The 16,428-nt window shown below is 37.2% G+C and overlaps 2 protein-coding genes across 3 annotated transcripts; one reads left to right on the top strand and one right to left on the bottom strand.

Annotated features, from left to right (window-relative positions):
• Positions 1 to 860: 860 nt before the first annotated feature.
• On the bottom strand, positions 861 to 7,378 carry LOC149827725 (ALA-interacting subunit 3-like). Its single transcript, XM_090019571.1, has 8 exons — positions 7,161 to 7,378; positions 5,573 to 5,631; positions 5,346 to 5,420; positions 5,100 to 5,213; positions 4,930 to 5,000; positions 2,522 to 2,819; positions 2,084 to 2,373; positions 861 to 1,178 (listed from the first exon to the last, which is right to left on the bottom strand). The coding sequence occupies exons 1-8, from the start codon at positions 7,243 to 7,245 to the stop codon at positions 1,124 to 1,126; spliced, it is 1,047 nt and encodes a 348-aa protein (XP_089875697.1). The 5' UTR covers positions 7,246 to 7,378; the 3' UTR covers positions 861 to 1,123.
• Positions 7,379 to 11,490: 4,112 nt separating this feature from the next.
• LOC149827724 (pentatricopeptide (PPR) repeat-containing protein) lies at positions 11,491 to 16,190 on the top strand. Of its 2 annotated transcripts, none has more exons than XM_090018229.1 (3): positions 11,491 to 14,018; positions 14,469 to 14,517; positions 15,652 to 16,190. In XM_090018229.1, the coding sequence occupies exon 1, from the start codon at positions 11,497 to 11,499 to the stop codon at positions 13,834 to 13,836; it is 2,340 nt and encodes a 779-aa protein (XP_089874355.1). In that variant the 5' UTR covers positions 11,491 to 11,496; the 3' UTR covers positions 13,837 to 14,018; positions 14,469 to 14,517; positions 15,652 to 16,190. The 2 variants fall into 2 exon arrangements, with proteins under 2 accessions (XP_089874355.1, XP_089874354.1); XM_090018228.1 differs by having other exon boundaries at positions 11,491 to 14,246.
• Positions 16,191 to 16,428: the final 238 nt, after the last annotated feature.

Raw genomic sequence — 16,428 nt, 5'->3', positions numbered from 1 at the left:
CAGGTAGTGCTATGGTTTGCGGTTTCCCACTTTTGGAGGGTTTGGGATGTTAGTTTATGCGGCTTTTTCTAGTAATAAAATTATGTTCATTGGGCGACAGCATTGTCCTTCAAACAGCCCTTCTTTTGAAGCAGAGTGTGGCTCGTTGGTTCAGCAACTTAATCATGGGACCCAAGTATCCATTATATCCAACAATAGGAAATGGTGTAACATCCGTTCAGCAGTCCACAGGCGGGAGAGGTGTCCAACTGCCAATTTAATGGTGTCCAATTTTGATGTTAGATAGGCTTCTTTTAATGGGCCGTGTGTGTCGATGGGTTATGTCTTTCTTCTTTTGTGTAATATTCATTCTCTGTATTAGAAAGATGAGCCACCAGATTGGCTCCCACCCTTGGGGTGATCGATGTGATTTGAATTTTACTTATTAATAGAATCCAAAACACTACTTCAGGGCTTGCATTAAAAAAACGAGTTTTTCATAAAGCATCAGAAGTGTAAAAGAAGTGTGTCGTTTCACACTTCCGAAGTGAGCTTCAAACATTTTCAGAAGCTCCTGGTAACTATGGCCTGGCCATCAAAGACTACTGATTCACATAAACCAACTTGACTGACATGTTGAAGAGTCCTCAGCATTGCCATCATGCCCCCAAACATTTGCGAATAAAACAGGACAAATATTACGTATGCGGGCTTTGATTTCGATTGCATCATGAGCAGACACATCAGAAAAAAATATAACATGATAATACCGCATCTGCATTTGTCAATTGTCAATAGAAAAACAATGAAAAAGCTACACATCCATTTTGAGCATGAGAATGAAACAGACCCAATTACTCTCATGAAACATCACCTTGAGGTGGGCAGGAATATAATTATTGATTTATAACCAGTGAAACTTAAGATTTACAAAAAAAATGAACAAACAATATATTATATATATAACGTAAAAAAATTACATGTGATTTAGTGCTTAGAGTTCCAAACATAAAAAGCACGCCTTGACCCACCCGAATTCTTATAGCAAGAGAGCCTGACTCAATGGAAATCATTGCTTTAGCAGTTTCTTATGCATCTGCCGCAGCAATGCAACTGGTGCAAGGGCACGAGATCGCTCTTATTTTCAGTTTCCTGCCGGATTTCTGTTCCAAGATAAATATGCTGGATCTCCCAAAGGCCTGTAGGAAAACCATCTAAGTTATCCACAGTAACATGAAAGAATATGAAGATTGAAGGGAAAAAATAAAAAATAACACGATTCATTAGCCCAGCCAATATTTGAGGTGCTTTCCCTGACGAAATCAATCACCAACACAGAAACTAAAATGACAAAATTACTGGGGAAAAGAAGATAAAATGAAGCATGCTACAAGTTATACATGCCAGTTAACCCTGAGTTTGTTGGAAACGACAGCTATGTTATAGACAGTTATTGACAATCACTGCTTCTAACAGTTTTTTTTATGCAACACTGCTTCTAACAGTTACAAGCAAAAAATGCAGGTGAAAGCATTTTTATTAGTGCAGGCCCCCATCAATTAGCACACAGAAGGATGGCACTCTAAAGAAGAAATAAATAAAATTAACGAGGCTAAGAGATGTAGTCCTTTTCTAAATAATTTTTTCCAATGTCTGGAACGTCAGACGAAAGCTATCAAACACCTACAGGTATGACATAGTTAAGGCAGGTACCACATGGCAATATAAACACACACACACACACACACACACACACACACACACACACACACACACACACACACACACACACACACACACACACACACGTTGATATGCACGTCTATACAACAAAGGCAGCATCCTAAGACACCCAGCACCAGCACCCAGAAGTACTAGCATCAAGGTGGGCATTTTGAAGCACCAACAAAAGGAAAGGTTCACATTGCAGCCATCAAAAGTATCCATCATCATCCTATACAATTATACTGTCAATTTTCATATCAGAGAACAACAATGTTTCATCAAATCACTAGCTTTAAAGAAGAAACAAAGTTGAATATAACCTAACAAGCACCACGAAACCAATCTAATGGTACAGATGAGTGACAAAAATGTTACTAACCTTCGGTGGACAAGGTATAATACAATAAAGACCATTGCCAAGAAGAAGCTCAATCCACCAACAGACAGATATGCTATACCAAGGAAGTCATTCTTTCCACCAAGCCAACTTGTTGTTGAAAGAACCAGCTTCTTCTTGCCACTAAAACTGTATGTATTGTAGTTGTTCTGTATCACTACATTTATTTTCGTATTGGCCTCAAGGTCCACATGTATCCTCCCATACAACTTCCTAAATGTTGGCAGTGCAGCTGTTCGCATCCAAACAATAAGGTCCTCTTGCTGACTTAGCTGTTATATGCAGAACAAAGTTCAATTAGAGATCAACTATGGTCCCAGAGTCCCAAATGCCAAGAAAAGAAACAATGCACAAACAGGAAGAGACAGCACACATACAACAGAAACAAGAACATCAACAAAGTAGAGAAACAGCACATACAGGTATGCTTTCATCAAGTTTTGCACCCCCAATAAGGCTGCTATTTTGAAAATTCTTAGGGTAAACATCTTTTCCAAATTTATGCTCACGATCGCTCTTCCAAGCTATGTTCTTTTTGTCGACTGCCAATGTCGTGCTACTGGTTGAAAACCCATATGTGTCATTGAACAAACTCCATGCTATGAGACCACATGGAACAATAGGACCATTTGCACCTTTAGCTTCAGGGTCACAGGTACCAGTCTCAGTTTCATACTTCTTGTCCATTAACTGTTTGTCACTCCTGCTCTTGACATACCTGAAGAATAATACGTTTGCAAGTCAATAACAACTGGAAATAATCTGCAATGGATTCAAACTGATGAAGCTTCACAACCGAGAGGAATTTCACATAAAAATCTAAAAAACCAAAATCTTAGTCGAAACATTATTGACTTTTCTATTACATTTTAATTAAAAAAAAGAATTTACTCAAAAAGTGTGTGGATGACCTGTCAAAGGAAAATATAAACATGTGAAAAGTACCAGAATGATGTCATAAAAGATGCACATTTCATGCATAACCCATGCCAACTCAATTGGACAAGAACAAAGACAACAAGACAATTTTGACACAACGTGGATAATGCCAATCCCATGTCCAACCAAATCCATCCTAAGTTCCTAACATAAGATAGATACTGCCTTCTTTAAGTTAAATGTTCATTCTCTAGACAAATTCTAAGTCAAACTTAGGGTGCCTTTGGTTTTAGAGTTGATTAAGTTTGAGTTCACAAATGAGAGAAAGATGATTTTACATGACCTTTACTGGAAAAGGAAAAAACTATGGCTCAAACAATTTCAGAATTGCAATTACTACATATATAAATGGTAAAACTAATTTCTATGGTGGAAGCTTATATTTGTTGAAATTGCTAATTTATAAGAAAATGGTAGAAACTTGGACTCCAGTTGAATGACACTCTGAATGAAATAAAAAATGTGGGACCGCACTAGAATTCTCAAATTAATGAGGACTCTCACCTTGGTATCCAAGTGTACCCTTAATTAAAAATGTTGTGAAATTTCTAAACATTTGTGCTCTTAGTCATTCTATACCTTTTGATATATAAAATTATGAAACTTTACCAAGAAAATGCTTTGCTTTACGGACTCAGGATTTGTTTGACATGATCAATTTTCTGCAGGAATACTATAAGAATGAAAAGATGGTTTGAGCACCACATCTAGCCTTTTGGTGAGTTGGATGTACAAAAACCCAGAGGCATGTGCATCATGGTATCAGAATAGACTCTCTCACATGTGTGTACAGGTCTTGACAATATTTTTATGGCCAACTTTGAGATATTTTTATTGCTCTATAAGTCATGGGAAATCCCAGAAACCATGTAAGAAAGGAAATGTTAGAAAAAAATTATTTTTATTAGTGTTCTTTATGAAAATATTAGAAGAATGTGAAAAGTGAAACATTTAAATCGACAAAGAAAGGAGATCATATTCCACGGTTTTCTTCGTTTCTTCTCAAATACCTTTTACTATTTTGTCACATTTTTAATATAGCTGATTTTCCAAAACCTTGAGAGAGCCTCAAGATTATAGCTTTTATCAAAAAAAATATCACGAAATTTCCAGTTCAGTTGCCTACTATATACATATATATATATATATAGATATATATATAGAGATATATATATATAGATATATATATAGATATAGATATAGATATAGATATATATATATATTGTTTATTTTATTTATTTATTTACACTCATCATGGTTTGTTTACTTGGGATTACACCTTGGATAGCATTTTTTCAAAGATCATCATGTTTTTAGTCAAAGGTTTTGGCATATCATGGGCTATTGATTTTTGAAGCCCTTAAAAATCCTTCTTACACATCAAAATCACACAATCGAATGCCTATTTTTCACTAAACAAAGCATGTAGGTCACATCTATAGGGATTTTCTGATGATATGGTAATTTTGATTAGATGGTCCAGTGTGGGTGCCTGCAGGTGCATTCCTCCTATTTTCTCCCTTTATATATAAACATAATGAGTCAACTTATGCCATGCATATCCCTTTATGCATACTCTGCTTTTCTATTTTGATGGAGTTAGAGCCTTTTTGGACCAAGAGTTTCATACTTCTTTGACTTCTCTTTTCACATCCTCAGTATTGCATTTGTCCTTGTCTTTGATTATACACTTGACTCTATCTATGATGATGTCTGTGTACCATAGTTTTATGAAAGTTACAAGAGGAATTTCTAAACATGGGCTTGTAAATCTCGATGACATCTAAGGGAACCATTGAGAAAATTTTGACTAGGAAATGCTAAAATCCACAATGACAGAGTATTATTCATGTCATCAAAAGATCCATAGCAAAGTCATATGAGCATACCTACGATGATTCTGGTAAAAGTTGTCCAGCTGGTAGTACACATATACAGGTGCTTTCATCTTCTTTGGTACCTGAAAAAACTCATTAGATTTAAATCGTTAACCTTTCCAGTAATAATTGTCCCAAGGACAAATAATGAGCAAGCCAAATTAAATCCAAGAAATTCTTACAGTTAGAGTCGCAGTACAAGTCTTCTTAGCATCACTTTGAATGAAAGCAAGCTCCTTCCCTTTCCAGTCGCTAGGTATGCAATCAGTTTCATATCTGTGGACAATTTCGACCACCTGAATTATAAGCAAAACAGTTAGTTCTATGAGAGTAGGAAAACAAACAACAGTAGAAAGAAAAAATAAAAGAGCTCATGCAGCAGATAAGCATGAGGTTGGGTTAGGCCATGAAGAAGATTTAAATCTTACGCGACGTGAAGCATTCAAGGAAGCAACTCCAATTGGAACAAAGATAATACCGATAAATATAAATGCTGTAATGACCTGTACAAAGCAGAAAAAATTAGTTAAGAGCTGACTGCAAAAATAAAAATAGACCATCACAGTCATTGTCATTGCAATTTGGAGGATAATACAGAAGATGATAAAAGACTGCATAAACTAAAACAGTCATCACTAGAAAGATCTAAACTTACCCATCCTGGTGTCAAGATAGGCTTGCAAGCAGGAAGTTCTTGTTGAGTGAACCTGGAATCTGCAGAAAGGAGATGGGATATATGTTTCAGTTAGGAAAAAGAAAAGATGCCATTAAAAGAAAAGCTAATGAAACAAATAAACAAGAAGATAACAAGGTACCAGCAGCCAAAAAACTAAACTCCAAATCCAAGATATAGAATTCTTAATACAGTTATTCAATTCCAAACCAGGCTATTTCCTGCAAGCACAACTGATTTTCAACCTATATTCCATGATGCATCTGAATAGGATTTGGAGAATTCCCTTTAAATCAAGCCCAACACGGCACCATACCATCTAGATCAACCATTTCCATATGACCATCCACTTCTTGCTCCTCCATCTAATCCAAGAAGCTCGATAGAATATGTCTAACTGAATGGACCTCCTTCATGTCCAAACATACCTCCAAGCAATCGCTAACAGCCCCATTGAAGTGAGAGCATGACCAAAATATATATAGCAACGTCTCTTTCACCCTTCTACACAAGCAGCAAGAAGTAGCCAAGGTGTAACCCATATCTTCAGTGCTCTTGCATTAAACCCCTTCCACAGATGTCAGCCCAGTAGACTGATGCACTTAGATTTGGTCCATGCACCCATTTTCAACTTCTGGGGAACGATGCTGCCAAAGGCTTTGAATAGCAAATAGCAGAATCTAGTAGAAGATGGACTAATATCAGTCACAGTTGCATATAATCTCATCCTCATTTTCCAACAGCCCCAATTCAGCCAAGATCTTCATCAGCTAGACCAGTCCATGAATCACTCCAAAATCCAATCCAAGACCGAACACCAAGATTTTTTTTCTCAGCTTACAGGAGAAAGGAGAGATTGATATGTTAATTACGTTCCCAGAACTGAAAATAAATCGAGAAACAGTTCTGCATTTCCCTCTGATGATGATTCCGAACGAAATATATAAAAATAACGAACCAGCTCCGCCATTCACCTAATAATCCCAATCCTTACGGATGTGTTTCACAGGAAATTCTAGGGAATCCTTGTCTCCTGCAAATTTCATCTCATATTCTCAAATAAAACAGAATTCAACTTGATCGCATGTTCTCCTCGTAGCTTCAAAATTTCCTAAAATTTTCATGTGTCGCTGCATCTCTAGGTCAAATTCTCTCCTATACTTCTATTTTCCCTTTCAAACGTGACGCAAAACCAGAATATGAACACGAGTTCGGGCTATTAAACAATCAATACCTTCTCATATACATATTTTTCATGAATTTCATCACAAGATCGTGAAAAGTAAAGCGTCGTCTGTTCTGATACGAAATATCTTCATTATTTTCATCCTAATACACCTATTAAAACCTTAATAATATTTCTTCATCTATCAAAATATACCAATACAAACCAAAATTATCTGCAAGATCGTCGTTCCACTCAAAAACCCCAAATTAAAGTCCAAAATCAACGAAAAACAATAACAATTACACAAAAATCGACGAAAGGTGCCAAAATGTTGACGAATGCAACAATCGAAAGGCAAAAAAAGGAGAAAATTAGGATTCTTGGGCTAATCGAAACACTCACATTTAGGCCTCTTGGAATTCCGCCTGGGAGCGGAGGGATCGCCGGACCCGTTGCTTGCCGAGCTCGCAGCTCCCGTCGGATTCATCCCTCCCCTCCGATCTCGGCCGCCGGATTCGAAATTCGGAAACGGGGTGAACTAGAGCTCGCCGGAGATCAGAAATTTCAGATTCCGGGAAAATCGAGAGAAACGGAAAAACAGAATTCGGTGAGAGAGAGAGGATCGACTGCCGTGTGGAGGAGCTCAGGAGGAGGCGCTTATTGTAAATAAAAATCGTTCTCTTTGGTCCTTATTTGACTTTTATTTTCCAAACGCGGAACGAAAGGAAATATCCTTCAAGTTTCTGTTCTCGTGAGAAATTACATTAACCTCATTTATGCAAATCTTTTTCTCTAAAAAGTCTCACATATTTTTCATATATCTATTGATTGTTTGCCCCATTATAACTTCATGGTGGTGTGTTTAAGGGCTGCCCCAATGGGTTGGATCCCCACTTAATCCAGGACCCAAATTTTAAGTCAGCATGTTGGATTTGGGTCGGATTTGATGATTAACTTTGGGTCCTGACCCGGTTCTCATCTGATGGATTCATTCCACCCATACGTATCCACAGCTCTTTAAGGCTCGCACGTCTAGCTAGGTTAAGGAGTTCAAGTTGAAAGAGTCAAGAGTTCCATAAAAGGGTGCACATCCCATGCCTTAATGTTGTTTTAACTAGGGGTGCAAACGGGTCAGATCTTACTAGATCCATACCTGAATCTGAAATATAAATCTCAGATCCAAATTTGGATCCGGATCTGAATTAGATCTAATGAGGTAAAGTTGAATCCGAATCCAAAAAGCATGTGGTAATATTGGATCTGGAAAAAATAGAAGCAAAACAAGCTATTTACATGTAAAAAATGCAATCACGTATGGTTTTGTTTCGGATCAAACTCAGATCTGACTTAAAGGCTTATCAGAATCAGACCCAAGTTCGAAAGTAATCCGATTGAACAGATCCAAATCTTGTCCAAATGCACATTCAGATTTTACTTAAGAGATTTGAATCTGGAAATAACAGGCCGGATTTGAATCGGATATCTGATCATATCCAATCCATTTGCAACCCTAGTTTTAACCACTTGGAGGTTGGCCATTCGGTAGGGCATCAATATCTGCCAAGCCCCACCTCCTAAACCTGGGTTTCTCCTAATTATATATCAAATAAAAGAAACTCAATCCATAGAGTAATTGGTCGGTTCTAACTAAGTTGAAAATGGACTGAAATGGATTCAGGACTTACAAATGAGGACTGTATAATTTACTTAGTGCAAAACATGTGATCTTAGTGAGTTTAGATAGGTTTTTTGAAGAATTTAAAATAAACAGAAACTTTACAATGACAGAAATTTCAATATGAACTACTTTAAATCAGAGCTGAAAATCTGATTCTCCATATTTTATAAGCAAAAGAAAATCTTGTGATAAATTGAAAGAATTTTAAGATGACAAGGGAATCTCAATGCATTTATACATAAAATATAAGAAAAATAATGAAAATATACAATAATATAACCATTATAAAAAATCACGATAATATATCAATAATATTTTGATAATATCATGGTACACTAAAAAAACTACATGACCTTCTAAGTTTCTTGTATTTTTTATGATATTTTTATAGCATGTAATTTGTTGTGATAAAATCATAAGAAAAAACACGATATATGCAATATTTGCGACTAAGTTTTAAATTAGAGGTCGTTTGATAATTTAAGCTAGATTATCACCAATAACTTTAAACTAAAACCCTTTCATTAAGATACGTCATAGGTGCAAATTAATTAAGGATGTGAACGTTTCGGATATAGCCAGTACCATATCCGACTAATTGGATGTTAGCTAAACAGATTCCAATTCACATTAATATCCAGACAATATCAAGCTAATACCAAATCTAGTTTCTTACATGTATGGATTCGAATATCCATCAAAGTTGAATATTCATTGAATTTGGCAGCGAAAAATCAAAACCATATATCTGTATCCGATTACAATCTGATATGGTTTGGGCTTACAAAATCTGACCCAACAGAGTTGGGTCCAGTTGAATATCAGATAAAATCCAATCCATTGACATCCCTAAAATTAATGCTAGGGGTGTGATCCATTTTGAAATTTTGAGTGAGGGCAAATGAAAATTATTTGGGCATGGGGGTTAGTAAGAGAGAACGATGAAATTCAACATAATACATGAAAAAATGATGCACGTGTCCACATTGAATTGTTCAACGTGGGTGAGCAGTAGATGGAAGCTTCTAGAGTTCAAATTCCCAGAATTTTCCAAAGAGTACTTTATAAAAATCTGCCTAATTAATCATATATTTACACAGGGACAACTAATGTTTAGTTTATCACAATAAACCACCTCTTTTTTATAAGTTATGTTTCACTAACACTCTTGGTCCTGAAATCACTTTTGTTCAGTAAAAGTGACTAAAATACTCTCATCATCCATCTGTTTAACAAAAGATCATAAGATGACCTAACATAAGTTCTTTGATAAAATAAAAGGGAAAAATTAGTTATTTTTCAAACAGGCATTAAGTAGGCAGATAAATGTAATAACCAGTATCAAAATCAAAGCCAATCGGCCTATTTGAATCGATTCGCTTCAGGTCGGTTTGAGCCGCCTCAAAAAAATGGCAGATTCAGCTTGAATTGTGCAGAATTGACCTAAATGCATGCAGATTTTCGTCGAATCGGCCATTTTGTTTCATATTTTTATTTTTTTGATTTTTATGATTTTAAAGTTAGGCAATAAAATTTACGTGTTCAGCTTGATTCAATTCGAGCCTTAAACAGCCAATCCTCTGAATCGTTTTGAAAATCCATTCCTGAAACCGATTCTGAAAACATTGGTAATAACCCAAAAGCTTCGCTGAAGCAGATAAAGTAGGCAGTCAAATGTAATAACCCAAATTATGGGCAGCTTTATTAAATAGTATAACTATTAGGTGGCTCATCGTAATACTCCAATTCCCAAAATGGAATCCGCAGTCAGATTTGATTTTGACCAAAATCTTAGACCAAGGCGTATCTTAGACCGCTCAGCAGCCAGGATCCCACAGTTGAATGATTGATCACAAGTTGGATCTTAGATCCGAATCTGATGCATTGATCTCTTATATGGATCTTAAAATAGAATGCGCTTCGGGAATACTGGATCAGATTCAGCCTAAAATGGTTGGACTTTTTTCAAATTCGGACTCGAATTTGGATCTTCATTTTTTTTTGTCGTATATTCAAATCTAGACCAGGTCCAATCCGTCTCTTGTATTCTTTTCTTTTGGATAATCCAAATGTTACTGCTTTCACTTCTGATAGATTGAGCAAGTGGGTGTAATCTGAAACACTAATCCCCAATGAATCCGAAACTCTCATACCCAACTCTTAAAAAGAGGAGGTTATATAATATAAAATAGGCTTCAGTTTTAGGCCTAATGACCCGATCCCTCCGCAACACCACAAACCCTCATTAAAAATTCTCATTGTACAGTCATCATAATATTTTTTGGATTGGAGCAGGTCCAAAAATCAAGGCACTCACAACACCTTGCATATATACAAATTTTAACCCTCGTGTACCATTCCAAACCTTCCTTGAGCTCTACTAGCTTCATGGTGAAATTGCAGATGGCGTCTCTAATTTAGGGTGCTAACACCAATCCATCTCTTTTTACCAGATCCAATAGTACTACGTGAAATTCAGATCCTCATTCAAGTCTACTTCATCTGATTTTGTTTCAAATTTGGATTTGGACTTGCCGCTTAAAATTGAGATCTGGATTCAGATCAACCATGATCCAGCCTGTATCCAATCTGTTCACAGGATTAGATCCGAACAGGGTTAGTGGCTACTGGCTGTTATAACTTTGCCAGCGGGTTTTGCCTTGTTGGAAATTTTCAGGGTGAATGCCACGTGGTGCAATCTGAGCTTCTATATTAACGGTCACGATTGGCATATGATGGAGTCCCCTCATATGCCATATGACCTGATCCTCAGCAAGCATATTGCATGGTTTTAACACCAACTATCAGCATTATACCAAACACTTGGGATTCAAAATGATCATGAAAATGGAGCAGAAGATGATAGTCTTCAAGAATCTCACTGTTGAAAATGTTGGTATTTACATGTCTTATAAACTAGTTAGATTGTTACATTTATCCGCGTCACCTACTTACCATGGTGTACCCAAGGCCGCGAGCAATAGTGCTATGAAGGATCTGTGTGATGATCTCAAACTCAAAGAAGCCATAGATGTATTAGAATCCACACATCAAGTTGAAATGGATACATACACAAAGCTACTAGAAACATGTACCCATTTGAAATCACTCAATGATGGAAAGAAACTCCATGACCATATTGTTAAGTATAGTAAGTTCATGCATAGTTTCTTTGTGCTAGAAAGGCTTACATGCATGTATGTATCTTGTGGTGACATTAAAATGGGTCAGCAAGTTTTTGACCAAATTCCAAGACCCAATGTTTTCTTATGGAATTTGATGATTAGAGGTTATGCATGGAATGGCCCACTTGACCAAGCATTGGTTTTGTACGGTAGAATGCTTGGTAGGGGAGTTGGTCCAAATAAATTCACGTTTCCTTTTGTTTTGAAGGCATGTTCTGGGTTGTTGGCTTTAGAGGACGGTAGGAAGATTCATGATGATGCTGTGGGAGCTGGATTGGAGTCTGATGTCTATGTTGCAACTGCACTGATTGATTTGTATGCTAAATGTGGGTGTTTGGAAAGTGCATACCAAGTGTTTGAGAAAATGCCTCAGAGGGATGTGGTTGCTTGGAACTCCATGATTGCAGGTTGTGCTCTTCATGGGCTGCATAATGATGTGGTCAGTTTGATTCTAAAAATGCAACAGGCAGGCCTTAAGCCGAATTCTTCGACTTTGGTTTCGGTGTTGCCAGTATTTGGTGAAGCTTCGGCTCTTCGACAAGCGAAGAGCATACATTCTTACTGTATAAGGAGGTGTTTTCATTTGGCAGATGTGCTGGTTAACACTGCTCTTTTACATATGTATGCAAAGTGTGAGTCCTTGAACTATTCTTGGAGGTTGTTCGGCAATATGAGCATAAAAAATGAGGTTACATGGAGTGCAATGATTGCATCATGTCTTCAGTGTGATCACATGAAGGAAGCATTGGAACTCTTTGATCAGATGGTAATTGAAGATAACAGACCGACAACTGTTACACTAACCAGTGTTCTTAGAGCTTGTGCAGGTCTTACTGATATTGGGAGAGGGAAACAGGTTCATGGTTACTCTATTAAGATTGGGTTTGAATCAGATATAACAATGGCAAATTCAGTTCTATCAATGTATGCAAAGTGTGCTATCATAGATGATGCTATAAAATTCTTCCACAAAATGCAAATTAGAGATTCTGTTTCTTTTAGTGCAATAATCTCAGGGTGTGTGCAGAATGGGAATGCTGAGGAGGCGTTGCGCATCTTCAGCAAGATGCAGTTCGAAGGTGTTGAACCAGATATTGCAACAATGGTTGGTGTTCTTCCAGCCTGTGCTCAGTTGTCTGCTCTAAGACATGGTCAATGCAACCATGGGTACATAATTGTGCGCAGACTTTCGTGGGACATCTCGATCAACAATGCACTGATCGACATGTATTCCAAGTGTGGTAATATTGATTTTGCTAGGGAGGTTTTTAACAGGATGTTGAATAAGGACATAGTCTCATGGAATTCAATGATTTCTGGCTATGGAATTCATGGACATGGTGAGGAGGCGCTGGCCCTCTTCAATGACATGCTACTGACGAGCTTGAAGCCTGATGATGTTACTTTCATTTGTCTTCTGTCTGCTTGCAGCCACTGTGGCCTTATTAATGAGGGAAAGCAGTTGTTTGATACGATGCATCAAGGTTTTGGAATCATTCCAAGGATGGAGCATTATATATGCATGGTTGATCTTTTAGGCCGTGGCGGGCTTCTCGGTGATGCCTATAATTTCATCAATAACATGCCTTTCAGACCAGATGTTTGTGTTTGGGGAGCATTACTTGGTGCATGCAGGATTCACAAGAATGTGGAGCTTGGTGAAGAGGTTTCCAAGATAATTCATAGGCTAGGACCAGAAGGTACTGGAAATTTTGTTCTGATATCTAACATTTACAGTGCAGCAAGTCGATGGAGTGACGCAGAAAATATTAGAATCATGCAGAAGGACATGGGATTTCGGAAGAGCCCAGGATGTAGCTGGATTCACATTGGCAACATGATTCATGCATTTGTTGGCGGAGATCGGTCTCATCCACATTCAGCTCAGATCTACGACTTGCTTGAGGAGTTGTTAGAGAAGATCAAGAAATTGGGTTATCAGCCTGATACAAGTTTTGTGCTTCAAGATGTTGAGGAGGAGGAGAAGGAGCACATTCTTCGTCACCACAGTGAGAAGTTGGCCATAGCTTTTGGGATCCTGAATTTGAGCCCTGGAAAATCTATCTGCATCACCAAGAATCTACGGGTTTGTGGTGACTGCCATTCTGCTATCAAGTTCATCTCCAAGATCACAGAATGTGTGATCATCATCAGAGATGCAATCCGGTTTCACCATTTCAGGGATGGGATTTGCAGCTGTGGGGATTTCTGGTGATGACAAGCCGTTGTTCACTGCACAATGTGTTGCAAATTTTTTGGTGACACTGTGATTTCCGATGTCTCCAATTTGAAATACATCTGCTCTCAGTGATGAAGAAGATGACACACATGACCAGGACTGGATTTGGAATGAATAACAGATTATGCAAAAATTGTCAACCTGCACAGTGAGATCCTGTAAGGCACTCTTAGTTGATGCATGCTTTTATTCACTGCTAGACCAATAAAGATCCATTTTTGGTAAACACGATGGTGACAGTAAAGAAGTTATATGCATTGACCAGAAGAATTAGACTGAACTGGATATAGTTACGTTTCAACGAAAATACTGGCATGAACTCCAAAGGCTGTACCATTTGATTTTCAGAAATCCTGCATCTTCACTGTTTCCTTCTTGTCTTCTATGTGAGCTGTTCTCCAATATCTATTATCAAAATTCCACCTTCAACATTTGCATGAATGGAAAACTAACCTCCTTTTACATCTAATTCTCACCTGATATTTCTTGCTCTCAGCATATCAGCTTTATTGCTATCACTCTTGTATGTTTCAAGAATCAAATATTTCATGACCTAATTAATGTCATGGATCTAACACATTTCATTTTTGTTGGTTTCTGTTCGTCAGGATGGACCACATGTTCAAATACTGGAGTGGTTTGATTAGATGTATGCAGGTACATTCTGTCGTGTCATATATAACAATGTGTGAGATTTGTAGTTGCATCCTATCAAACTTTTTATTTTTGTTGAGATATCTTTGCTTTAAATTTATGCATTCTTGTGAAAGCTTTGAAAATACTTGCCCTGCAACATTGATATCTCATTTAAATACGTAGATAAATGATCATAAGATTTCTTACAATGTGTTCTTCACATGAGTTGCATTTGCATAAGACTGGAGCATGATGCATGATCATAACCTGCAACTGCTACCTAATTAGCACAACTTTCTTGTGTAATACGTGGCAGTTGAAAATTCTACTCAGGCATCATCAACCAACTTTCTTGTCTTTCAGGTGTCATCAAAAGAAAATTGTTGAAAATTCATTCTTGGTTACAGAAAAGTCACTCTTTCAATGGAAATGGCATCATTTAGATGTGCATGACACAATACCTTTGAGCTGACAACCCTATGCCCCGTCATGTGAGATGCTTATATTCTTGTCAGATGTCTTTATGACATGCTCTTAATTCAAGCATTAAACAGCATCATGCTATAAATATTCATCCTGTATAGAACACAATTTGCTAAAATACTCTTATACATTGTAAAGCTTTGCTTTTATGTCAAAAAACAGTTTGAATGTAGGATTTTCAGATTTTTGTTATCCAGGATCATGTGTCTAGAGCTACAGATGTTTTAGACCTCTTGTAGTCTACTGGTCCTATTCTAAAGTTGGTTTACTCTGACATAATTTCATGCACATCGAATTGCATATCGATTGGTTTTCCCTGTCACCATCTAGATTTCTAAGTTCTCTTACCTTGTCAAAGGTACACAAGTTGCCGAGCCAGAAGAGCGATAATCACTACCTCTGAGTGACATGATTGGTTGGGACACACAGAACGATACATGTGCAAACCAGACAAATTGATTGTGTAGCTTGTTAATGGGACACCGGAATAGGTTATTTGTTGAATGTTGAAGCTCTCTCTCTCTCTCTCTCTCTCTCTCTCTCTCTCTGAACGATTAGTGCTGATGCTGAATAATGTTGATTACTCTTTGTTCTTAAGAAATGTGTATCTTTAGGTCAATGAGATGATTCCATGATGTCATTCCAATGTTTTCTTATATGGTTTATTCACAGGCTTCTTGCCAACCGTGTCATCAAGAACAGACCCATAACAGCCAAAGCAGCTTTGTGTGTACAAGGGGGTTGCTGATCACTGTCATATGTGGCATTTGTTCATTGATCTGCAGGTGATAAAAGCATGTTTGGGCAGACCAGATGGTAGAAATGATGACAGTGTCACCAACTATTGCGGAGTTTCACTTCGACCAAGAAGATCATGAGAAGTTCATTACTAGAAGATCATGACGGTCTCTGTAAAGTCATCTACATAATGGCTGTTTCAAACTTGGGGAACTGGAGAAAGCAAAATTATAGCAGCTAAGCTGTCTGGCAAAACAAATTATTAGATTATGCTGATGTTACGAACTTTGCATGCGACTGTGTATGCATGTGTCTGCGCGTGCATGTGCATTTGGAGTAACGTTAATTTCTGCTGGTTTAAAAGAAAAGAAAGCTATTTGTAACAACTTTTTGTATTTTGTTATAGTAAATTGTCTAGAGGAGATAATTAGACTCAATGAAATGCTGGTTTCATTCTGCACTAATGTTTAGACCAGCATGTTTTCTAACATGTAAATTTGTGATTTTAATGACACAAATTAATATACCAGATTATATTCATATAATTATTTTCCATCACCAAATAAGACATGATAATTGTGTATCACTGGTGCAATTTGCTTTTAAACAGCTGAATTAGTGGCAATGGATGTAGCATTAAAAGCATTTTGGATACTTATCGTGATGGGTTTGATACATTAGCTTCATCCTTATTGCAACTCATGGCATCCA

This window comes from Nuphar pumila, chromosome 10 (assembly GCF_984573655.1).
Source record: "Nuphar pumila chromosome 10, dmNupPumi1.hap1.1, whole genome shotgun sequence".
In the NCBI taxonomy this organism is placed as follows: domain Eukaryota; kingdom Viridiplantae; phylum Streptophyta; class Magnoliopsida; order Nymphaeales; family Nymphaeaceae; genus Nuphar; species Nuphar pumila.
The sequence above is the reverse complement of the archived record's forward strand: the minus strand, read 5'-3'. Positions and strand labels throughout refer to the sequence as shown.

Excerpts from the sequence above, each read along its gene's own strand:
- LOC149827725 (XM_090019571.1), bottom strand. The coding sequence starts at position 7,245 with ATGAATCCGACGGGAGCTGCGAGCTCGGCAAGCAACGGGTCCGGCGAT. Across the intron at positions 5,421-5,572 it reads CTATCTTGACACCAGGATGG|GTCATTACAGCATTTATATT; the intron begins GTAAGTTTAGAT and ends TGCTTTGTACAG. Across the intron at positions 1,179-2,083 it reads TTATACCTTGTCCACCGAAG|GCCTTTGGGAGATCCAGCAT; the intron begins GTTAGTAACATT and ends GTTTTCCTACAG.
- LOC149827724 (XM_090018229.1), top strand. The coding sequence starts at position 11,497 with ATGGATACATACACAAAGCTACTAGAAACATGTACCCATTTGAAATCA.